The following is a 25130-nucleotide window of genomic DNA, read 5'->3' as shown; positions in this document are numbered from 1 at the left end:
AAACTTCTAACATCTCTTCTCCCTTTTCTAAGATTCATCAAAAACAAAACAAAAACCCCCAAAAACAAAACCCAAAACTTTTCAATTTTTTATTGAACTTAATTTGAATAGATGAACTGACAAGCCTCAATATCCATTAACATGAAAACCTCCATTTTCTTTTAATACCTTTCAATAGTTTTGCTTCTGCCCAGATTTTGAAAATGGTGTGTCTATGTATATATATATATACACACACACACACACATATATATATGATTTTGTTATTAAATGGGGCACCTGGGTGGCTCTGTTAAGCGACTGTCCTTGTCATGATCTCAGGGGTCCTGGGATTTAGCCCCAGGTCGGGCTCTGTGCTCAGTGGGGAGTCTGCTGGTCCCTCTCCCTCTCTCCCTGCTCATGCTCTCTCAAATAAGCTTTAAAAAAAACTTTTATTATAATCTCTACACCTTACCTGGGGCTCAAACTCACAACCCTGAGATCAAGAGTTCCATATTGTACCAAGTGAGCCTGCCATGAGCCCTCAAAATGGTATAGTTCTAAATATATTTCCTTGATACTACCACGGATGAAATTTTTTTACTATTATACACAAATAGGTTTTAGCCATTTACTAACACATCATCCATCCTTAAACTGACTGCAAGTTTGTTACCAGTATCATCCATGCTGCCTGCCAGTTTCCTTTCCAATCTTTACATATGTTAACCTCCATGCACTGCCTAGGCGTTTAGTACAATGTTTTTAACAGAAACCACGAAAAGCATCCTCACCTTGTTCATTTTGAATAAAACAGAACACACCACATGCCCGATATAGGATACCTAATTTCTTATCACTCTCCTGTGCTTACTCTGCTACAGCCACATATTCTTATAAAGGGATGAGATTTTTTTTTTTAAATGTTTTATTTTATTCATGAGAGTCAGAGAGAGAGAGAGAGAGAGGCCGAGGCAGAGGGAGAAGCAGGCTCCCCGCCCAGCAGGGAGCCCGATGCGGGACTCGATCCCAGGACCCCGGGATCATGACCTGAGCCAAAGGCAGACGCTTAACCATCTGAGCCACCCAGGCGCCCCAGGGATGAGATATTTTAATTGTTAAGGCTGGAGCACCGGCTCAAAGGTAAGTGTCAAAAACTAAGGCAGTTAGCAGATGAGGAAACCATTGCTGCTGTTTTGGCCCAACACTGCACCCACTCCCCCCCTGTAGAAAAGTGTTGACTTCTCTCCCACGTCTCATACTTGCACCATGTGACTGCAAGGCCAGGTTCTCACCCTGCACCCTGGCTGAAGAATGCTTCTCTGGGTTGCCTTAGAGACTCAGGCTATCTAATCTTCACACATAGTGAAGGCATTCATAAAGTGCTGGGCAACACAAGACACATGAAAAATGCATAGGTAGTTTTGTTTGCAACACTGGCATCAAGACTGAACCACAAGACCACTTTCTTCCTTGCTGTGGTTTTCAAAATCATTTTTACAGGTCTCCCCTGCTATCTGAAAGCACTGCATTCCTATGGAACCCTCTGTAAGCTGAATAGTGAGTGTAAAGTGAAGAAGCAATTACCATTAGCTTATATGGAAAAACTTAAGTGTTCTCAGAAATAAAAAATAGTCTCTTAGGCTTTTCTGATACTTTGGGGTATATTTTGCTAATGGATGTACAAAATAGAGTGCTTGCTTCGACAGCACATATACTAAAATTGAAATAAGAGAAATTAGCATGGCTGCTGCCTGAGAATGACAAGCAAATTCATGAAATGTTATATATTTTTTGCTTATCCAAAGAATAAAAAAATGCCAAAGGGGTACATGCACCCCAATGTTTATACCAGCGTATCAATAGCCAAATTATGGAAAAGAGCCCAAATGTGCACATTAATGAAGATGTGGTGCGTGTCTATATATATATATAAAATGGAATGTATATATAATGGAATATTACTTAGCCATCAAAAAGAATGAAACCTTGCCATTTGCAACATGGATGGAACTACAATGTATTATGCTAAGCAAAGTAAGTTAAAGAAAGACAAATATGATGTCTTGCATGTATGGAATTTAAGAAACAAAGTAGATGAACATAGGGAAAGAAAAATAAGATAAAAACAGAGCGGGAGGCAAACCACCGTTAACTCTTAAGAGAACTGAGGGTTGCTGGAGGGGAGTGGGCTAAATGGGTGATGCGCATTGAGGAGGGGACTTGTTGGGATGAGCACTGGGTATTACACGATGAATCGCTGAATTCTACTCCTGAAACCAATACTACACTGTACTTGAATTTAAAAAGAGCACAGATGCTTACACACAGTTCCAAACTATGGCGCCTTGATAAGCGTTATTTCTCAGGGAAGGAGCTCGGTGGCCCCACTCTTGCTGCTCAGTGCATTGCCCTCTGTATATAGTTCACTGCAGCAAAACGAACACCAAACGCTATTTTCGTAAAAGTGAAAATTCTTGTCAGATTTCTTAGTTAGCAAAAGCAATGTCATCTTTCCTAAAAAGAAAAGTGGTATGGTATAATGCAAAATGTTGAAAAGGACGACCTGTAGTGGATATTTAACCAATATTGTTATTTCCATGATACATACATATCCTAGATATGTAATTATAAAAAATATACTTTATATACCAGCGCAATGCAATCTTGGTTGTGAATTCTGAGCACGTTCTGGAAAGGGGCACCACCAACTGGATTTACACAGAACTGCAAGACTCGTGTAAGTATCCTCTAAATCCCCAGCAACTTTTCACCCTGGGCCCAAAAAACTGACCAGGATGATCCCAAATGAACACCTAGCAAGACATTGTATAAAAATAACTAGAACAGGGGCTCCTGGGTGGCTCAGTCGTTAAGCATCTGCCTTCGGCTCAGGTCATGATCCCAGGGTCCTGGGATCCAGCCCATCACGCTCCCTGCTCGGCTGAAGCCTGCTTCTCCCTCTCCCACTCCCCCTGCTTGTGTTCCCTCTCTCGCTGTCTCTGTCAAAAAATAAAATCTTTAAAAAAAGAATAACCAGAACAGGTTTAGGTTAGAAGGGAGTTGAGACCACAAAATTATTTTCACCAACCTCCATATTCTTTAGCAAAAGTCTTCCTATATGTATTACATCTGTTATCAGAGTGAGCCTGTTTACTGAGCACAACCAGGCTCTGTGGCAGGCTGAAGTAACTCTTCCACAAGGACAGAAGTGGCTTGCAGGGATTAGAATCCAATTAGTGCATGCTAGAGCATGCCCTCTCCCCTTTACCACTGTCCCTCAGTAAAAACTTATGAAAAGGAAAATGGCCTTTTCTATCATAGTAAATGTTTTCTGATGTTTAGTAGGAGCCCACAGGTATGTCACTTAAAGAATTACACATTTTAAGGAAATTTCCAAGTAATCCAGTGAGTACCATCTATCTGCAGCTAGGTTTAAGCTAAGGGTCCTATGGCTACCTAAGGACTTACCAACTAAAATTAGACAAGACAGAAATATACACAAAGACAATTATTTAAGACCTTTATTAACGGGTGCTTGCCGTTTGTTGATTTTTTTGAAAAAATCAAGTTGTAAACTTTTTATTACAAATTAAAAATGAGGTTCTTAAAAATCTCAACTTGACCAGATATGAAACAATTTAAAAACCTTTAAAGGTGTATTGAGAAAAACCAGGTTTTTTTTTTTTTTTTTAAAAAACACGTTTGTCATTACCAAAAAGAGACGTCTTTAGGTAAAAATAATAAAAACCCCATGCTGCATAGATAATGCAGATAGTTCTATTTATCTGGTCAGTGGGCAAAAAGCAAGCACTTAAGGTCTTCAGCTCCAATCTTTTGTTCATTTCTTATTGCTGGAATTTCATCTTCATTTCTTCGTGTTGGATGACTAAACTGAAAAAAAAAAATGAAAATAAATTTAAGATTATCTTGCACAATTGACTACGATGTTCTTGGTATACACCAAATTGCTCCAGATCACATCAGCTAAGTAGGGAAGGTATTAACAAATCAATGGCTACTGTCAGGTTCTGGATGATCTTTTGGCCACCCAGAAAATAATAGAGGGGAAAAAACCAAAAGTATCACTGGCTGGAAATGACAATTCCAAAGCCAAACAGAGACAATTACATGCTTCTCAGTATCAAGTAAAAAAACTGAATGCAAAGGAATCCCTTTAGAACTGATATAATGTCAACTGTCACTTTCCCCCAAAGAGACTATACTGCTCATCACCACGCAGGTTATTAATTCTGGTAAGCTATCCCACCTCTTTTTGAAAATAAACACAATGTCATTGTCATTCTTCTTAGGGTAAAGTTATAGCAAGACTTTCCTCAGCTTACTGGTGAAATCACAGACTTCATTCAAAACAGTTGACAGGGCGCCTGGGTGGCTCAGTTGGTTGGGCGACTGCCTTCGGCTCAGGTCATGATCCTGGAGTCCCGGGATCGAGTCCCACATCGGGCTCCCTGCTCGGCGGGGAGTCTGCTTCTCCCTCTGACCCTCCTCCCTCTCATGCTCTCTGTCTCTCATTCTCTCTCTCTCAAATAAATAAATAAAATCTTTAAAAAAAAAAAAAAAACAAAAAAACAGCTGACAAAAGGCTCTAATAGTTGCCATCACTCAAACTGGATATACCTAGGTAATTTGAAGAGGACTGTGGCTGAAAGACAACCTAAATAACAATGGCTCATCTTACCTGATAAACTGAGATTTTTCACCACCCATGACTGGTCAGAGGCCAGAAGGCCACCTACACCTACTTACCCGGATGATGGTAGAGATGGTAAGCCGGCATTTACTCAGCCCCGCCCTGCTCAGCCTCGGGAGCGGACGAATTTTCAGCTGGTGGATCGGCTGCTTTTGTCTCTTTGCCATCTTGTGGTTTAGGGTTTTCTGGGCGTCTGCGTCGGTAATTGAAGTTGCGGCGGTACCGACGTTGAGGTGGCTGCTGACCTTGGGTCTCATCTCCTTGATTTTCCTTATCTTCCTCATTGCCATCCTCTCTAGGCTGTCTTTGGCGAGGAGGACCCCTGGAATGAACATTGTGCAAAGTTGAAACGACAAATAAAACCTTCATTCTTTAATCCACCCACCAACGCTCTCACTTGGGTCAGTCAACTAAACACTGTATCTGGCCTGTTTTCCAAAACTTGGTTCCTATTTCACAAACCGAATGGGATGACTGTGCAAGGATTTGGAAGTGTAAATTAGAAGATGGGCATTTAAAACTGGTTTTAATGAACTAGCAAACTTTTACTCACAGTATAACGATTACAAAATTAATCCTGAAACTACTAGAAGTGGCACACCACCAGACACTTTGATGTCATTTTAAATGGGCTCCATGGTAACCAGGTTTGGGAACAAGCGCTAATCCTTTACAGATAGATGAGCACTTGCTAAAAAGGCAGGATATCAAAAAACAGAAGATGCTCTCTCTATATAAATCAAAACACACAGCAACCAATGGTCATTAAGGAAATGCAATTCAAAACAGACCACTTCATACCCACACCAAGATGGCCATAATCAAAAGATCAGAAAACCACCAGTGTTGGTGAGGATGTGGAGACACTGGAACCCTCATACGTTGCTGGTGGGAAGATAACAGTGCAGCAGCTTTGGAAAATAGCCCGGCAATTCCTCAAAATATTAAAGAGTCACTATGTGACCCAGCAGTTCCACTCAGAGGTCTATACACCGAAGGTATCCATTTCATGATTACCAGTAACAAAAATGTACAATCCAAGTGCCCATTAGCTTACTAAGGAAGAAACAAAACAGGACATCCATGCAGTGGACCCTGATTTATCCAGAAAAGGCAGACTGGTAGTAGCCAGGGGCTGGGGTACAGGGAAATGAGTAACCGTTAATGGACACAAGGGTATTTTTCTGGCTCAGGGCGGGGGAAGGAGTGAAAACATCTGATAGTGGTAATGGTTGCATAACTGCATGAATACTAAAATCCAGAGTTGTACACTTAGAAAAAACTTCAAATTTATATTCTAGCAATATTATGTTCAATAGCCTGAAGTTAAAGATTTCAGGACCAAAGAAAGTATCAAGATTTCTATCACCAAGGGAAGATTAGAATTGCTTTTGCTGGTGACTATGTCAGAAAGCAGAGGTTTTCTTGGCCTTTCTTCGATCACAGCACCCCAGAAACATCAAGATTAGTAGCATGCCTTTTATACCTATTGGTCATCATGGGCTCCAACTAATTCCCCTCCCCTTTTCCTGAAACCCTGTTCCTAGTTTTGGGACCTCATAGCCAGTCTTTGGCAAAACTCTTCTGGCTCTTCCCCGAAGCCTTCAAGTGTGGCTGCTTCGCCCCACTGTCGCTTCAAAGTCAATTTCCCCTTCTTTTTAAAACTCTGAGCTTTTCAAATCTTACGTACCATTTACTATCCTTTTCCTGTTGTAGTTATCCTGACAACCCCAAATAACCTGAGCATTTAAAATTCTTTACCTCCTATCCGGTTGTTTTCTATCTGGGTTCTCCCCATTTTAAGCATTGCACTCTCCAAACACTCCTTTTCCTTTTCTCCTAGTTTAATTCCTTCCTGTTCTCCCATTCTTTATTTCCATTAGGGCTTATAATCCAGTGATCCTATGACTCTATCTCCCATTCTCCGTTAATATTTTTCTCCCTTCTTACCCAAGTATAAAGCCCACCATTAATTATGACCAATCCCAACCCCAGGATCTTCATTTGGATCAACAAATGCTGGACAAATTCAACCCTGCTGAATCTGAGCCTGCTGCTCAAAAATGGCTGGAAAATACAATCATGCTGGGTGGACCTTGTAACCATTATTCTATTACTTCATTTCCCCTTTCTCTTCTAGAGATCATTTCACATCTTTGTCTCAAATTCCCCACACCTCTCCTCTTACCTCTCCCTCTCCTTCTGACTCCACTAGCACACCAATGCCCACATACTTTGGCTTCTTACATACAACACACCCAGAGTTCTTAGCAAATGGTCCACCACTCACTTATGGACAAAATCCTATCCTATCTGAAGACAATTCTAAGCAGTCACTTTCTACCAACTGTCTTCTGCTGCCATTTTTCAGCCTATGAATATGCCCAATTTCTCAAACAAAAATACTTTCGTAACACCACTCCTCCCTTTTACTTTGTATTTAGCACTGTCAACTTGCCTATCCATTCAAATGAGACTATTCCGTCTAACTTAAAAGGCAAACAACAAAACTGAAGCACTCAACAAAAATTCCCATGCTTTTAAAGATACCAATGAAGCTAACCCAAAAATGTAAGCAGCTTTATAGTGTAACACAAAGGTAAACCAAATTTTCTGCTGTTGGAACCAATGGATGTAATGTATAGACTGCCATGAGAGCCTATTTTAGACCAATTTTAAAAACACTGATCACTGTAAAAAATGATGTTGTTATATTATTTGCAATGTTTCAACAAGGTATCTCTCTCTAGGTTTAAAACTAGTTTGAACAATAGTTCAGTTCAGGATCAACAAAGCTCATCTGTCAGCATCAAAAATAATCTTCCCCACTCAACAGGGAAAACCCCACTGGATCTCCAACATCCAGCACATGGCTAACACAATCTCCTGGTGGAAATTTTAATGAACCAGAGCTGGAACTCCAGGCCATTTTCATGAAATAAAAACTCAGGACACAACACACATCACTGGAAACGAGAGAAGAAATTATAGACACTGGCTACTGCAAAACTCTCAATGCATATATACCGATGTATACTGCAATCTCAGCTGGGTTCCTAGTTCCTAAAGCTTCACTGCTCCACCTTCCTTGAAGTATTTTGAACATGGGTGTGTGTGTTCAGAAACCTCGCTTACAAAATCACAATGTATTTTAAAGACTTCTATATTGTATTTTGGATACTTTTACAGTAAGGAATTTCTTAAAACTTATTTGGGTCTGTACATTTAAAGCTGTTACATAAGTGATCATCAGTTAAGAGTTATTACTGTATTGCCCTAAGTATACAACCCGTTAGTTTTAGGGATTACATCTGGAGACTCAATGCTTTAATAAAAAGACCCTTAAAAGAAATAGCTGTTAACACCACTATATCCATCCACTGTGGGACAGACTGGGTATATATTGCCTCAAATATACCAAACGTTTATATACTAAACATGTCTGGCTCATGGAACTCTTCTCTAGTTACTACTTTATTGGAGTGATTTCATTCTGCAACTTAAGGGTGACAAAAAAACCCTAAACTGAGAAGTGATTAATGGAAAATTATGCCATCTCAGAGGTGACACTATAGATTCTTCATTTATGATGAAGGTGCAATTCACATACTCCTAATGCTTTAAAGGCAATGCTTACCTTTACCTTTCTCCCTCCCAATGAAGCAGGTCTTAAACATAGAACACAGGTTGAACTACTCTCTTACCTGTTCAAGCAAAAACTGAAATTCCATAACCTCATGAGGGGGGGAGCGGGGGGGAGAACCTACAACTGTATATAAAGTAGACCTCATCTATACAAGCTGTTTTTAACCAGTGCCAGCAAAGAACACACTCTCAAAGATAACTGACTTCAGGTTTACCTCTTTGGCATCTGACAAAAGAAAATGTTAAGTGTTAACAAATAAAATGATTCCAAAAGGCTACAGGAGAAGCATGATGCTGCTGAGTCCTAACATATGCTTGAGAAATTTAATACAAACCATACCTGCGGAATCGTGGTCTATAACCCCGATACATATTCTGTCTCACTGGTCTACCTTGTTCTCCTGCACCCTGGTTGTCAGCACCCTGAAAAGACAATCAAGCTGACTCAATCAGTAACAGTAAAAACCCAATCAGACAAATCCAAAGTCTGCATACAGGAGTTAAAAATAAATCAATCATCTAGTAACTATAATTATACTATAATCTCTCAGAAATCAAAAAATGCTTCCCATTAGATTAATTGCTCCAATACAGGGGAAGACACCCAGAAAATGCTTAAAATGCAGTCCTATTTAAAGTTATTGCATGCTGTTCATTCTTTTACTTTTTGGTGAAAACTTACTTCCATCACTTCTCCCTGCACAGGAGGGTTGGAATACTGTGGTCGACGCCCATAGGGTCTCCGCATGTAGTAAGGTGGGAACCGTCGCCTGCGGTAGGGCCGGCGCTGTTGGGCCTGGCCTTCGGGAGCACTTTCCGATCCCTCGTTCTTTTCCCCACTCTCACTATTCTGGTAATTCTGCTGGTAATTGCGTGGAGGACCCCTGCGACGTGGATAGCGTCTATAATGGTTACGGTCTGCTGCATATTTACTGCCTTGCACTGGAACTCCACCAGGGCCTGTCACATTTGCTGCCTCCGCACCCTACAAAAGCCATCATATATTGACAGTGACAACAGAATTAAGTACACTTAATAAAATTTACACAAAACAAATAAAAAAGGGTCTATGTGGCCAGGGGTGCATAGAAATGATTAAATATCAGTTCCTCACTGTTCTGAAGAGATTGCCCTCTAACTGCAGCCAGCACATTAGGCTTGATGCACCTGTGTTCATGTGGTCACCTGACCCATCCATCCACATTAGAGCCACCATCCTAACGGATGAGATCTCCAAAATATTTCCATACTGAAGTCAAACCTTTACACAAAAAGCATCCTCACCTTTTCTCCTTCAACAACATCAAACTCCACAGTCTCTCCATCTCCTACACTGCGAAGGTACTTCCTGGGGTTATTCTTCTTTATGGCAGTCTAGTAATATCACATTCCAAAAATAGATTAACAGGGGAGAATAATGTGCTTTTTCATTCAAAATGTACCAGAGTCAATATTATTTTAGCTTGGATATACACTTAAAATTAGCTTTAAATAAGACCAAACCGTCAATAAATTTAGGAAAACAGGGACCAATGTACCCCCAACCTCAACCAAAATGCTCTAATCTTACAAGGCCCCAGCATTTTCCAAACTAAAGCAAGTAATTTAACACTCAAGACACAACAATATGTATTTTTTAAAAATGCCTTTTGCAAAAGCATCATATGTAGCTTTAAACAAAATGAGGATATCCATCTATCCCCCAAAGACTGCACTTAATAGTAGAAGCTAGCCCCACACAGGGCCAGTTTAGATGACAGGCGAGTTTAGTTTTGCATGCTTCAAAGTTGACCAAACCAACTTTGTCCCTGTGTTAACCATATCAAACTCAATTACAAATGTCAACCAAAATCCCTTCCAACTGGTCTGTGATAATACTTCAATGGAAATGCAATTCACATGTATTGACTATGCGCCACTCTTTACATTATCTGACCACATGGGATAGTCGGTTATTACCTCCTCAGAATACAATAAATCTCACATTGTTACTTGTTCTCTAGACTGCTACAACTAAGTAAAAGGGAAGAATAACACCTCACGTTTGGGTGTAATACAATAAAGTTCCTTCATGCATTACCTAATCAATCTCTTTATGACAATGATGTGAGGTATTATTACTCCTTTTTTACAAATAAACAGGCTTTTAAAAGTTACGTGACTTGCCCAAGGTCACACAGCTTAAGTGGCACAGTATGGACTTTTCTAAATCCAGGTCTTGGGACTCCAAATCCCGTGTTCATTCTACTACATCACAGCAGTATCCGTTACAGGATCACTCATGCATTTCCATTCCATAGGAGGCAGGACAACCAACAAAGCTGAAGCCAATTAAGCTAAGTTGCCCAGAACTGCAGTCTCCTTGATACACTAAGACCTGAGCATCCAAAGTCCCAAGAAACAACTAAATGTTGAACCACTTCCAAAATAAAGAGGAAAGCATATTGGTGACACCTGTGGGTCAGTACCAAGTGGGTGACATGCATTCAGCCAAATAATTGATCTCATCTGTCATCTAAACTGTCACAAAGTTTTCATACCTTCCATATATAGCCAACTCTCAATTACCTGCAGTCATAGGGGATAGCAGAAGTATGGATAATTACAATCTAAGAACATATTTTGGTCAGCATCTTCAGAACACCCCAATCTCCCCAAACCCTTTTGTGCTGCTGACAAATAACAAGACTGACCTGCCTTGCTGTCTCTTGTTCCTAAATGTGCATATTCCTTTGAACATGCAGAAGTAAGGAACACAAAGGAGTTGGCATTCAATTTTATAAAACATTTGTTTTAAAAATAACATTAAGCAGTCCTATATTTATGTTTAGGATTAATTTTTTAAAGTTCATTTTTTTAAAAAAGTAATCTATACACCCAACATGGGGCTAAACCCATGACCCCGAGATCAAGAGTCTCACACTCTTCCTACTGAGCCAGCCAGGTGCCCGTATGTTTAGAATTTAAATGTTTCCATACTTATATATTTGACCCTGGGATTTTCTGATAAGGTTTTGGACATACTAGAAATTGATCTGGCTCCCTTGATTGCCACTGAATGCTGTATAGGACATCTCAGAGAGCTACAAAGCACCAACCTCAGATAGCCCTTCCTAAGAAAAGTATGCTGCCATCCAAGCTCACACCTGCCTGAATAACAGTGTTGAGTGTGAAAACTCTATCTTTTGATGTCTGGATAAAAAGTACAAAAAAGTGGTTAAAAAGTTCTTAGAGTGATTTTCAATGTAAGATAATATTACAACAGTCTTGGTGAAAAAACTGCAGTGCACATAACTATACACACACAACTGTGTTCTTCCTATCCAATGCACACCTGTGAGGATAATGAAGTCCAACGGAGCCCAGGAGATACTTAAGTTTGAGATATTAGTGTTTACACTGTAGTGGCTTGCTTTAATAAAAGTAATGCTTAATGCTCACTTCCCAAAATATTTTTCTTAAATGCACTTGTGAAAGTTCAGCATATGGCACCTAATCCCATGTTAGTTTTTTCCTCTTAAAACACTGAAGCCTATCTAATTATTTAATGAGTAAATTACCACCTTTTGTCACACTGCCTTTTCACTCAATCCTAAACTAGTGAGGATTTATAAATTTTCCAAGCCAACCAAAATTCTCAAAAATAATTCCCAAAGTGCTTTAGAATAAATAGAAGAACCTAGGCTAACTCTGCTGGTGTTCTAGCATTCACTTCAAATTTATGTTTTGCAGCTGAGTCCTATTTTCCCCGATTATTGTGATTTGTCCTTACCAGAGAGGTAAAAACCTGACAGTGTTTGAAAACACCCCACCAAAGGTTCTGTGTGTTTATAGCAAAATTAGTTCAAGTTTAGGTTAATGGAGATTTTTTTCTTCCTCTGAAATTGGGTTTCAAAATTTGGTATGAGTTGAGCACATTTCCACATTTAAAAAAGCCAGAGCTATTAACAAAATACCCATTTGAAACACCTATCTTAATTAAGTAAACCGCCAATATAATGTTTCAATGTATACATTTAAGCATGCTCCCACTGTTCGTGTGGGAGCTAAACTGTTGGTTGGTTGGATATAATAACCTTTTTGCAAGGAACAATAGTTGAGAAAACATCCACCCCTTTCTTTCTTCTCACATCCCTTAAAACTAGGATTGTAAACATTCACACGAGCACTCACCTGGTGTACAAATACATCTTCCTTGGTGTCATTCCTGCAAGACAGAACCAAGTTGAACAAGTCAGTAAATGCAATACACTTCATGTTGCCAAAGGTTAAGAGTAAGTGTGGTTCTTTGTGCACTTCCCCATTTTTCCTATTGTTAAAGACTTTCTGACTGCCAACCAGCCACCAGGAAATATAAAGCAGAAACATAGTTTTTGTTTCATTTTTCTTGAGGAAGCAGTTGCCAACAGTTGTACACCTCACTACCTGCAGAAGGATTAAAAAAAGTCTGTGACCTACTAAGCCATTAAGGCTATTAAGAAGGTTTAAGTGACTAGCAACTATCACTCCTTACGATCCTACCAAACATTAACAACTTCCCAGCATACACCACTCTTACTCCATCCATGTGGCAACAAGCATTGTACTGGAGAACTAAGGAGGTGAAGATGAATGAGACAGTTTCCTACTAGCACACACACCCCTTCACTTCGTATCAGAAACCATTTTACAGCAATCATTAAATATCTAGTCAAACTGTGCTAAAGAAATATGGTTGAAAATATCTGCTTTACAACTTCAAAAGTAGTGTTAAAGGAGGAAACATTTGCCTTAGGTCTTGAAGAAGTTTACTGGAAAATGAGAAAAATGTTCCAGAGGTAGACAGAAAGGAGGTCATAAACCTGGGTAAAGCAGCAACTAGCAAATTCAATGCAAGCAGAGTCCAAACTGGCTGAAGCATGAGGAATATGGTTGTGGGTGGGGGAGGATAAAGAATAGGGGCTAAACGATCACCACGTAGGCAGAGGAGGTACCAAAGGCTTTTGAGTAGACAAATATGCCATAACATCAGATGTTAAAATTTGGTGGCTATTAAGAGAAATTTCAAATACAAGAGGAGCCCAATTAGTTCTAGTAACTACTCTAGAAGCCCAGACCGGGACTGATGGAAGCCTAAATTAAGGGGCTATGTGTGAGGGAATTTGAGGGTTCGCTTTCTTGAGGTAAAAATGAAATGGGAGAATGAGCTTATTTTAGCTAGGACATCACGGTTAAGATGATGATACTATATAAGCAAAATCCACAGGAGGAGAAACCATTTTCCAGACCTTTATCAACCTCCTCCGCCCTCTTCATTTTGTCCAGTAGGTCAGAGAGAGAATGGGCTCAATAAGAGTTCTAATGTTTAATGACAGAAGGAACAAAGGTTGCAATGAACTAGACGGACTGGCTTACTGACTGTTGGCTCCTTGCTGAACTGTGGAGCAACAAAAATGCGCCAAAGAATCCACATAGCTTGGATTATCGTTAACATGAGGACATTTCATTTATGGGAACAGAATTTTAAATCTTCAAAAGAAAAATCTACAAACACCCAGAATACTGCAAAAGCTACTCAAGGCAACTGATTAAAAACTGACCTTTAAAAGCTAGTTAAATACTAGGAAACCTAGGGAATTAATGGTTGCCATAATGCCTATCTGTCAAATAGGTCCACAGGCATCCCACAAAGTTCATAGCCATCACTATTAAATTCTCATCTCCAACACTGGGACTGAATTCCAAACCCTGGGGCCCTAAGGAGAAGTGCAACAAAAATCTGGTAGAGCAGGAAAGGTGGGTAAAGTCTAGAAAAGGAACTCTCAACAGGGGCAGTGCTGACCACCATAGGCAGTTTAAAGTTGTTCCGAAGATGGGCACTATTTGCCATAATTGGGGTGAAGGATGTCAGGCTTGCTGGAGGACTAGGTAAAGAATTATTTGGTATCCTAGTGGACTTTCATGTAAGTACATTTATTATAACTTGAGTTTTGAATCTGGTATTTTACAGTTTTAATATGCATTAAATTTACAAAAAATGCAACTTCCATGGAGAGAAATTTTCATTTATTGATAATGCCACTTGTGTATCTGGGTAGCCAACACATCATTTCTTTTATCAGTTGGTCTCTGTGGTAGCACTATCCATGTCTTCTAATATAGTTGCAAATAGCTATGTACATATACACTATACACTACAATAAAAAGAAATACAAGTAGTTATCTATAAATTTTACTTCAAGGTTGTAAAAGGAATTAGAAAATTTACCAACTATTTATCTAGTAGTCAGAACAATCTTTTCTCTTTAAAAGATTTTTATTTGAAATACTGAGAGAACACAAGCAGGGGGAAAAGGAGAAGCAGGCTCCCTGCTCAGCAGGAGCCCAATGTGGGGCTCCATCCCAGGACCCTGGGATCACAACCCGAGCCCAAGGCAGATGCCCAACCGACTGAGCCACCCAGGCATCCCTAGAACAATCTTCTTTAAAACAGCACAAGGTAGGCAATACACACAATGCATCCCCTGAAAGACAGCTTAAGATGTTCCGTGGGTACAAAGATGTGTAGAAACCAATAAAAGGTTCATTAATGATGTGCTAGACAACAGCACTCACTTACAATGTTGACAACCAACCAACCTATTAGGGAATTAACATGGCCAAAGCGTATCTGGATTTTAGGAAAAAACTTGATGACCGCTCAAAGAAATGCAGTTTTAGCCTAGATAGAACACTATAATCTGGATGCATTAAATCAATCTAGTTACAATTTAAGTGACTGCAGAAATTCAAGGTACTGCTAAAAGGAAACCCAATTTTTAGTCCTCATTCCACTATTAACAGCTGTGCAACCTTGGAAAGCTGTCTCATCTGCAAAATTGGATACAACAGCTTACCTTACTGAGGATTTAAGTTCCAGATATTGTTCCAAACGCTTTAACTATACATACCATTCAATCCTCACAATCCTGAGGTAGACACTATCATAACCCTTTCCATACATTAGGAAAATGAAGTACGTGTTCATCTGCTCAGTGGTATAATTTGACTCCACAGGCCCTGATCTTTACTATGTTAAAAACTCAAAAAGGACCAGTTCGGAATCTTCACATTTTCAGCTCTTGAGGCAGCTTACAGCAATATGGTCTCTCCATTTTTTTGGAGGACAACAACAAAGGGCAAGCACCCCTACATCCTCACTTTCATTACACAGCTATTCGATTTAATGAGACCAAGGTTCTGCTATGTATCTCCTCCCCCAGTGTAAAAACCATTTTGGGCTCACAAGCCATATAAAAACAGATGCTGAGTGGTAATTTCTTGACCCCTATCTATAGTAATACTGGAGAAAAATGCATGCTCATGGCTACGAGAGATCTTACTGAAGAGGGAAAAGCAGCAATTAAAACAGGCTGACCAGGGTACCTGGGTGGCTCAGTCATTTAAGTGTCTGCCTTTAGCTCAGGTCATTATCCCAGGGTCCTGGAATTGATCCCATGCGGGGCTTTCTGCCCATGGGGAGTCTGCTTCTCCTTCTCCCTCTGCCCCTCCCCCCTGCTCGTGCTCTCTCAAATAAGTGAAATCTTTAAAAAAATAAAATAAGCTGATCAAAATGGATCATCAAGAAGTATATTTTAAACCTTTAGCTACTGGGATGCACCTGGGTGGCTCAGTCAGTTAAGCGTTTGCCTTCAGCTTAGGTCATGATCTCAGGGTCCTGGGATAGAGCCCTGCGTCAGGCTCTCTCCTCAGCGGGGAGTCCGCTTTCTCCCTCTCCCTCTGTACCCTCTCTCTTGCTCTCTATCAAATAAAATCTTAAAAAAAACTAACAAAATAAAAAACCCTTTAGCTATTACTAATGTAGTAAGGAAGAACAGAGACATTCCTAAGTACTGCACCTTACCTTTTGTGGTATATGCTGACAACCAAGAGACATACTTCTAACTTTACCGAGGGTGGAAAATCACGGACAGGGCAGACTGGTATAGTAATAAGTAAGCTAGCTAGCTAGGGGTGCCTGGGTGGCACAGTCGGTTATGTGTGCAACTCTTGGTTTCGGCTCAGGTTGTGATCTCAGGGTTATGAGATCCAGTCCCGTGTTGGGCTCTGTGCAGAGTATGGAGTCTGCTTAAGATTCTCTTTCCCTTCTCCCTGTCCCCCTCCCCCCACCCCAAAAATAAACAAATAAATCTTTAAAAAGCAGCTAGCTAGCTAGGAACTGTGCTAAGCACCACTAATAAAAATAAGACATGGCCTATCCTCAAATATTTCAACCTAGAAGGCCACCACCTTTGATCCAATGCAGCAGCTGAATTACCAAAACCTGTTTTCCACATATTGTAGTATGTTAAGTCCCACTGATCAGAAAGGAGGAAGAGGAAAGAGCAGGCAGTACACATAATATAGAGCAGTGGTTCAGCGTTCCTTACTAGAAGCACTGGAGCCAAGGTTAGAATCCTGGCTATCCCCGTTACTACGCAGCCCATCTGGGGCAAGTCGCCTTATTTGGACAATGGCGATGAAACAATACTTACCTAAAGACCACACTATAATCAAACCCAAGCCCATCCATACTGCTGCCACTTGAGACATTATTTTTACTGGCAGCCCAGTGCCTAGTACTGCTGTCCAAAAGATATAAAATCCAAGTTCGATACAGGTTTGTCCTGTTATTTTAAAGTTCACTTGATACCACTTCACTTTCATGAGAGGTTTCACAGGAATGCACTACTTTTGGATAGCAGGGGGAAATCTGTATCTAGGTTTATTTTCTAATGGCCACAATAAAAAAAGTAAAAGCAGGTAAAATTAGTTTTACCATTTAAACATGAACAATATAAAAAACTGAAGTATTTTCTTTTTTCATACTAAGCCTTCATAATCTGCTCTATATTTTACACTTCTGAAAAGTAGGTTCACAAATGCAAGCTGTTCACAAGAAAGTGGTTCAAAACAAACACTAAATTGGGTATCAGTTTTAAAATTCAAGTTAAAAAAAAATGCTGTTTCTCAGATGCAAGAACCATGTTTCCATACAAGTCTAATGGTTACTGTACTTACTGGACAGCACAGGCCTACAATATTCCAACAGTGTCACTCCATACAGCACAGTCCTCCTGTTTTCCTGCACTCAGGTGTACGCTTTCTGCTGTATTCTTCTACCCCACTTCTTAAGTGCATTATTTATACTGAAAAATTTTCATAAAAACTCCACCTCTCAGGTTTTCTCACCTAACTACTAATATTGTCCTTATTCAGCAAATGAGGACACAGTATAGACTTCAAGGAAAAAAAGAATCACAGCGGGAGGCTGAAGAAAAAAAGGAGTTACCATCTGAAGTTTGGAAAATGCTAAAGAAAAAAGAAATCCTGCTGGGATTTACAAACAGAAGTCTCTTAAAAGTTCCTAATGTAGTACAATGAAGATAAAAAAAAGTGTAGCCAACACTAAACTCCTATACTACTAAATTTATCCAGATTAAAGTGTCTCAAAATGTCCTAAAATTTTAGGAAACCTTTTTTTGCCAGACCACAGCATTGCCTTAAGTGAAACCTAACATATAAGCTCACCTACCCATAACTAAATGCTCTTATGTTATTACCTTGTTGCAGAACCACACCAAGCCCTTTTAACAGCTTAAATTGCCCAACTGCACAAATTATTAATTCTGTCATAAAAACCTCTAGGATTTAGCATCCATATATACTCCATAACCCAAAGCATCCAGACACCAATTCCCAAGTTCTGCACATGGCCATAATAAACCCTACTTATCTTTTTACTTGTTTTCTGTTAAACACTTCTTATGGCCAGCAGGCACACTATTTCCCACATTACTTTCTATCATTCTGCCTCAGTGAGCTGGACTGTAGAGGCTTCCAAGGGCTAAGACTGAAGGGTGGAAAACAGCAATAACAGCCCCAATACTTGGAAAACAGAAGGTAAGTAAGCTAGTTCTCTACTCCAGATTTCAAGATGAAAAGCTTTTACATATCAGTGACTTGGTCAACAAGGATGACTTCTGGCCAACTTAAGATCAGTAGCTAACACAACCAGCATGCAAATTAATCCTAAAGTGCCTTGTATGGAAGTCACTGCCTGAAGAGCCTCAGTTCTGGAATCTAAACAAAAACAACCCCTACCCAAACCAACAACCAATAACAGTGCTTTTCAAGACTGCCAACGATACACCGTGACTTGGGGACTACTTAGGTATCATTTTTTTATGCTTTCACCCACCCATCCTTCCTTAATAGCACACTACCAAGTCTTCCCTATTGCCACAGCATTTAGTCAATTATGTTATAGACCCTCCATGCCTTTTACAATTTAGAGATAACCTTACCATTTGTGATCAAGTTCAGTCTGATTTTAATAGTCCAGGAGACTTGGCAATCACTCTCCGACAGGTCTACAAATTTTTAAAACTAAGACCCAGGGAGTAAATATTTTAGGCCATGTCTGTCACATATTCTTATTTAAACAACCCTTAAAAAGAAAATCCATTCTTAGCTTGCAGGTCACACACAGACAAAATTAAAAGATTCACAAGTGAGATAAGGGTCAAAGGCTCTCTCCTTTAATAGCTCAATTGCACCCCAGCATTAGCTATATTAAGGAAGTCCTTTTAATTTTTTTTTTTTTAAGATTGTATTTATTTATTTGAGAGAGAGAGAGAGAAAGAGCACAAGAGGGGGGAGCGGGAGAGGGAGAAGCAGACTCCCTGCCGAGCAGGGAGCCCGATGCGGGACTCGATCCCGGGACTCCAGGATCATGACCTGAGCCGAAGGCAGTCGCTTAACCAACTGAGCCACCCAGGCGCCCCGAAGTCCTTTTAATTTATAAAGCAAATCTGCACACTAAACTCTGTTACAGCACTACCTAACTACACGTAATAGGCAGTGCAAAAAGCAAAGTTTTTCAAATCTGGGGAACTAATAAGTCAGCACACAGGCGCTCCAGTGACTGCTAGGTATCATTTAAGAAAAGTCTTTTGATGGCTAAAGAATAGCCACCCTAAGAAATTATCTGTAACCGTGGACACCAACCAAACTGAAGAGGACCAGGGCCTACTTTCAGGGACAGTGTAACAGCAGCTAGTGAACAAACTTCCAAGGCAGAAAATGGGAGTTCAAACCTTAGCTCTGCCACTACTCACGCTTCCCGAGGCAAGTTACTCAACTTCTCTGTGCCTCAGTATAGTATTGACACCTCAAAGATTTTGAGGATTAAACGGCCTAGTTCACGTAAAGCATTTACAATAACGTCTAGTGTAAGCGCTTGAGAAACATTAGCTACTTTTTTATGTGTCACCACTGTGTCCAGGAAGTCACCTTCATCAGTTACATACACAGGGAATCCCCAAAAGAGACTAAATCTGACAGCCACAACTAAATATTTTTCCTAAAGATCGCTAAACCCTTCCGTGGCTTAGTTTATTATACCTTTTCTTGGACCATGTGTAATAAACTCAAATGCACAGGCCAGGCAGGAAGAGCAGGCAGGGAGGTCAACAATAGGAGAAAACCAGACCTGACATACTGTGGTAAATAAGAGAATGTATGCCCCATTGAAAGATGGCAAATAAGAGAATGTATGCCCCATTGAAAGATGGCAATAATACTCATGGCCATCTGATTTTATTTACATGGGACTTCAGGTCCCAAAGCTAAAATTCAGATCTTAAAAAGATGGTAATCTGAACATTTTGGAGATTATCTCCCTAATTTTAAACAGCAACAATTCATTCCAATTCTTTCTAAGATACTGTGTTATCCAAACAAAACATCTGGGGGTAGATTCAGTTAGTAGGTCACCATTCTATGTCCCCTGCCCTATTGGATTCTCTTTGCTCCAAATTCCCTGCCCACCCCAAAACTCTAAGTACTCCGGAGAACAGAGAAGTATTCCTATGTGGTCACTATGAAAGATGCATGTCCCAATGAAAAACTGTTAAAACTGTTACTGATTCATGCCAACTTTTCACGAACTTTGATGAGCATGGATTATCCTCAAAAGAAGGAAGCAAAAGACAAAATCAGGTTTCCAGACTTAAAAAGCAGAGAACCAAACCCTGAAACCACTGACCCCTGTGGCATCCTTCTAATGACATCTTCAACAGTTTTGAGTGAAGCTTTTCATAATAAAATGAAATGGGGGGGGGTGTTAATAAACCCCTCTAGTCACATAATCCAATTACTGTTTTCAAGACACAGCATACTGAAGGACTAACCATGAATTTGTCAGAATTCTTAGATTCTGTAGCCAAAATGTTTGATGTTCTAAACTCTACACTCTTACTTAGCACCTTTTACCCAAAAAAACATCAGAAGAAAATCCTTTAAAAAATAGTTCTGATAAGGCTACATTATTTTCACAGGTAGTAATTTAGATCAAAATATTTACAACGAAAATACGTTTCTTTAAAATCAAAGTTTATATAAAAATTATCTTGTTTTCATTACAAAAATCTTAAGGACCATAATATAATTCAGGGAACTCCAAGGTTAAAATTATAGTCACAGCAATCATCTCAAACACTACATCCTCTCCTTTCTACAGAAGCAGCATGTGTCTGCTTCCCCCCCAAACCCCCACCAAGAGCCAAGTGCCTACACACCCAACCAACTTGCAAACTACCAGATTATAGTTTTTTATAAACTATAGTTTTTACATTTTCCCTTAATCAAGGCAAACCTCTCCTGGACTTAATTGTAGTCACATTTTACAGTGACTTGAAAATCTTAAAATCACTGAAATAACCAGTTTAGAAACACAAAGCACATTTAAACCAGTTAACTTGACAAAATAGTTGAGGTTAGGACAGTCCAAAGGATCATCAAAAGTCAATTTACATTTAACTTGCCCTGGAGGACAACCAATAGGGTTGATTCCAAGTTAGAAAAGAGAAAGTCAAGGAATGGCATCTCATAAAATAATTTAGAGTATGTAAATAAACTACTTTTAGATTATCAATTGTTCACTTCAAAAATCATAACCTCTGTCCATTTAACAAAATGCAGCAAAACATAAGGCACATGGTACAATATCTAAAGCACACACAAACTACAGTCTTACCACAGAAAAGCTACAAATTACAGTCCCTTCTAATGTGTACACCAGCATTACATTGGGTAAAGGATTAAAGGCAGTGTTTTTCAAGGTATGGCCCACCAAACATAATCACCTGGAATTCTTGTTAAAAATGTACCCCTGACCCAATGAATCCAGGCTGGGAAGGGGAAGAACTCAGGAATTTGAATTTTTTTAACAACCTTCCAGGATAAGCAGCCTACTTTAATTTGAAAACTATTGGTTTAAGGGTTAGGACAGTAAGGAGAGTCAGAGGGAAATGCTAACATTCAGAGATCAACTAAGAAGTGGTCAAATATAAGCACCCACGCATTCCCTTCCTTCATCACTAGTAACCCATTATTAAAAAACTGATGAAAAATGTAACCTTGGCATGTCACAAAAGCAGTGTTAAGAGTAGATGGAAAATTCCCAAAGATTTTGGAAGAAACAATGTTTCCCCACAATTGCAAACGTGGAAAACAGACCATCAAATGCTTACAATCTCTTCTGCTTTGAACATTTCCACAATTACTTCATGGTTGAGTAATGAAAGGTTTTCATCAGCCAATTAGGTCTGTCTTTAAGCTTGATCTTGCCCGCTTGGTTTCTTGCAGTAGTGTCTATTTCACATGCATTCAGCATTATTTCTTACTCTTAGGTGTTCTTTTAAAACATCTGGTTGTTTAATGCCTTCTAAAGTAAGAATTTAAGAAAACACCAAGATGACACTATGCTACCTGTAAGGCCAATATGCTACGAGCACACATCATGCTCTACACCCATATGCAACTGCACTAGTAGCCTTGCTTGGCAGCCATCTTGAAAATGATGCCCGGCTCACAAGGGAGACCATGAAGAAGAGTACAGTGTGTAAAACTGCACGTTACCATTACTATTGCTACAAACGATTCTAAGGACTAATCCTAAAGAAAGGAACAAAAAAGTATGAGAAATAAAAACTGAGAAGGAGAAAGGGGCAATTTCTTCCAGATGCTACTGAAGGAACAAATAAAAACTACTGTAGTCCTAATGGGAAATTTATTCAAAGCATTCAAGACAGCATACATTGAAACGTTAAACAAAGGCGCTCTAACCTTAACAGTCAAGATGACAAATCTTGCACTACCAAATCTTGTTACCTCTAAAGGTTAACGTGTTAGAAATAACCTATATATACACTTATCAGTGGGTCACATCACGTTTTTCACTATCAATTTCAATAACGTATAAAAAGGTGACAGGGATAAAAATGCCCTGAAAATCAGACTAGGTCCCAGTTTCCTCAGTTTGCCCTGTTAAGAGTTGGCTCACTCACTGCACTTGCCTTTTAAATTGCTCCGTACCTAAGACGACTATCAAATTGATTTTAGATTAATATTTAGCTGCAAAACAAAGACCATCTCTATAGATTGTCTAAATTCTTAATCCCTTCAGTCTTCAAGGAAAGCAAAATCTCACTACCAAGAAATAACAAGCTACACATGCTTACACCCTTCCAAGTCCGCAGAGCCTACCCACGGAGCAGAGCATGCAAAAGATAGGACGGAGACTACGGCGGCGGTCATCTCACCTGTTGATGAAACCATATCCGTTTCTTACATTGAACCATTTTACTGTTCCCAAAACCTTCGTTGCTGGAGGGGAAAAAAAAAAAACACACAAAAAACCCACGATTACCAGACATCCTTTCTTAAACCCGCCACGCTTGGGTACCCGGCCCGCGCGCGCTCCGCCGCGGCCCGCGACCACCTGACAGCCTTTCTCCTCCGAGGCCGCGCGCGGGCCCCACAGCACACGTGGGTGGGCTCGGGGCGGCGGAGGCCCGTAGGCAGGCCCGGGCCGCGGAGCCGGCGGGCGGGCGCGGCTGCTGGGCGGGGAGCACGTGAGGGAACGGGAAGCGCCCGGCCCACTCGGGCCTGCGTAGGCGGCGCGCCGCGCCCTCAGGGCACACGCGGAAGGGAGCGGGCTTGGGGGACGGAACAACGGCGTGCGGGCCTGAGCGCACGCGGCCGCCGGGGAGGGGAGGGACCCCGCCGCACACGCGGTCGGCGGCGCGCGGCCGCCCGGGGGGAGGGGCGCGGGGTCCGCAAGGGGCGCGAGACGGCGCGCGCGCGCGCGCTAGCCGGGCACGCGGACCGGGGCGGGCCGGCGTCTGCGAGGGCGCGAGGGGGGAGATTGGGGGAGGGGCGGCCGCGCGCCGCCGAGTCGGTCCCCTCCGGCCGCGCGCCCGCCGGCTCGCCCCGCTTCGGGTAACGGTTCCGCCGCCAGGCTTCCCTACGGCCCCACCCCCGTCCCCGTCCGGCCCTCACCGATGACCTTCTTGTCCCCGCCGGCAGGCGCCGCCGATGTGAGGCCGCCCGGGCCGCCGCTCCCTGCGCCGCTGCCCGTGGTGCCGGGCTTGGTGTCGGCAGCGCTGAGGGCGGGGGCGGCGGGGGGGGGCGGCGGGCGGCTGCTGGGTCTCGGCCTCGCTGCTCATGGTTGCGGTGATGGTGACTGGGGCCGGCTGCGGCAGCTGCGGCTCCTCCCGGGGTGTGATGGTAACTAGGCCGGCGGCGGCGGTGGGGCTGCTCAGGGCTCTCTGGGGTCCGCTCTCCGCTCCCGCTACCGATCGAACTAGCGAGAATGGCGGGACGGGCGGGATAAGCCCTGCGATCGACCCGCCCCAAGCATCGTTCACTGGCCAGCAGTGCTGTCAATCTCACCACCTGACCGCGATTCCTGGCCTCTATTGGCTAATACTTTATCACTCCTCTACTCTCATTGGCTCTTAGGCGGCTAATTCGGCCGACCTACAACCGTTCCTGCCTCCGCCGCCGCCATAGAGACCGGAACTAGAATTAGAGTAGAGGCACCACGAGAACCATAGAGTACCCGAGAGGACGGGCAGAGCGAACATGACTTTCACGAGGCTGCAACGCGGGCGGGCGGGCCTCACGTCCAGGGTTAGGTCCTGGCCGAAGGAAGGGGACTACCAAACGCCTGATCCGGGGGCTTGGAAGGGGACCCGACGACACCTTAGCCTCATGTGGAGGGAAGGCCTTCCTCTCTCCCTGTTTTAAATGTGGTCCTTGTGACCTTAGACTGCGGATTGAGCCCTGTTTTCTACGATGGCCGTGTACTCTCGGCACAGCGAGGGCTTCTGGAACGGACTTAAACGTATGCATTCAAAGAGCGTCCGTTTTGGCGGAGTAGTCACCTTGGAGGGACCACGCAGTCCGTCAGATCGCCCCTGCTCAGCATATTTAGGGCGGAGGGCGGTGGTGTACTCCACGGGGACCTGCCTTCTGAACCATCTTACCAGGCAAAGAACTGTCTCGTTAAGTAGTCATGTCTTTCTGAATTGGTCACAAATCAGATTTAATTTCAGTCTACGTTTATTGAGCAAGCTGGGCATTTTCTTTGCATTTTATCCGTACAACACCCATGTGAAATAGGGATTACGATTCTCATCTCACAAATGATTTATAATTGAGGCTGCCACCTGATGTAGCTGAAGTCCTCTACCTTCATTCGTTCTCTATTAAGGGTCTACTATCGGCTGGGATGCACTAGTTCACGACTCAGTTTCTGCCTTAAATTCAGTCTAGGGATGAAGGCAGAAATTTAAATACCCCAAACTCCAAACACTCCAGCTTTGCAAAAGCACAAAGCATTTTGGGAGTGGAGGTGGGAAGAAGGTGGAGTGCTGACTCCAGGCACTAGGAGGTTTATGCAAAAGCCTAGAGGCAAGAAGACGGG

General features: G+C 41.6%; 1 protein-coding gene and 1 non-coding gene across 2 annotated transcripts; one reads left to right on the top strand and one right to left on the bottom strand.

Moving 5' to 3' along the window:
• The first annotated feature begins 1672 nt into the window (after positions 1–1672).
• LOC123324709 lies at positions 1673–1774 on the top strand. The gene has a single exon (XR_006539980.1). It is a non-coding gene; the product is annotated as a U6 spliceosomal RNA (small nuclear RNA).
• A 1711-nt stretch (positions 1775–3485) lies between these two features.
• Positions 3486–24024, bottom strand: YBX1 (Y-box binding protein 1). Its single transcript, XM_021684243.2, is given in 9 exon segments — positions 3486–3873; positions 4750–5015; positions 8679–8761; positions 9021–9323; positions 9623–9712; positions 12512–12545; positions 22963–23026; positions 23702–23828; positions 23830–24024. Coding segments are annotated over 8 exon segments (975 nt in total). The 5' UTR covers positions 23869–24024; the 3' UTR covers positions 3486–3873; positions 4750–4780.
• Positions 24025–25130: the final 1106 nt, after the last annotated feature.

The sequence above is a fragment of the Neomonachus schauinslandi genome, chromosome 4 (genome assembly GCF_002201575.2).
Source record: "Neomonachus schauinslandi chromosome 4, ASM220157v2, whole genome shotgun sequence".
In the NCBI taxonomy this organism is placed as follows: Eukaryota; Metazoa; Chordata; class Mammalia; order Carnivora; family Phocidae; genus Neomonachus; species Neomonachus schauinslandi.
This window is presented reverse-complemented; position numbering and strand designations above follow the sequence as displayed.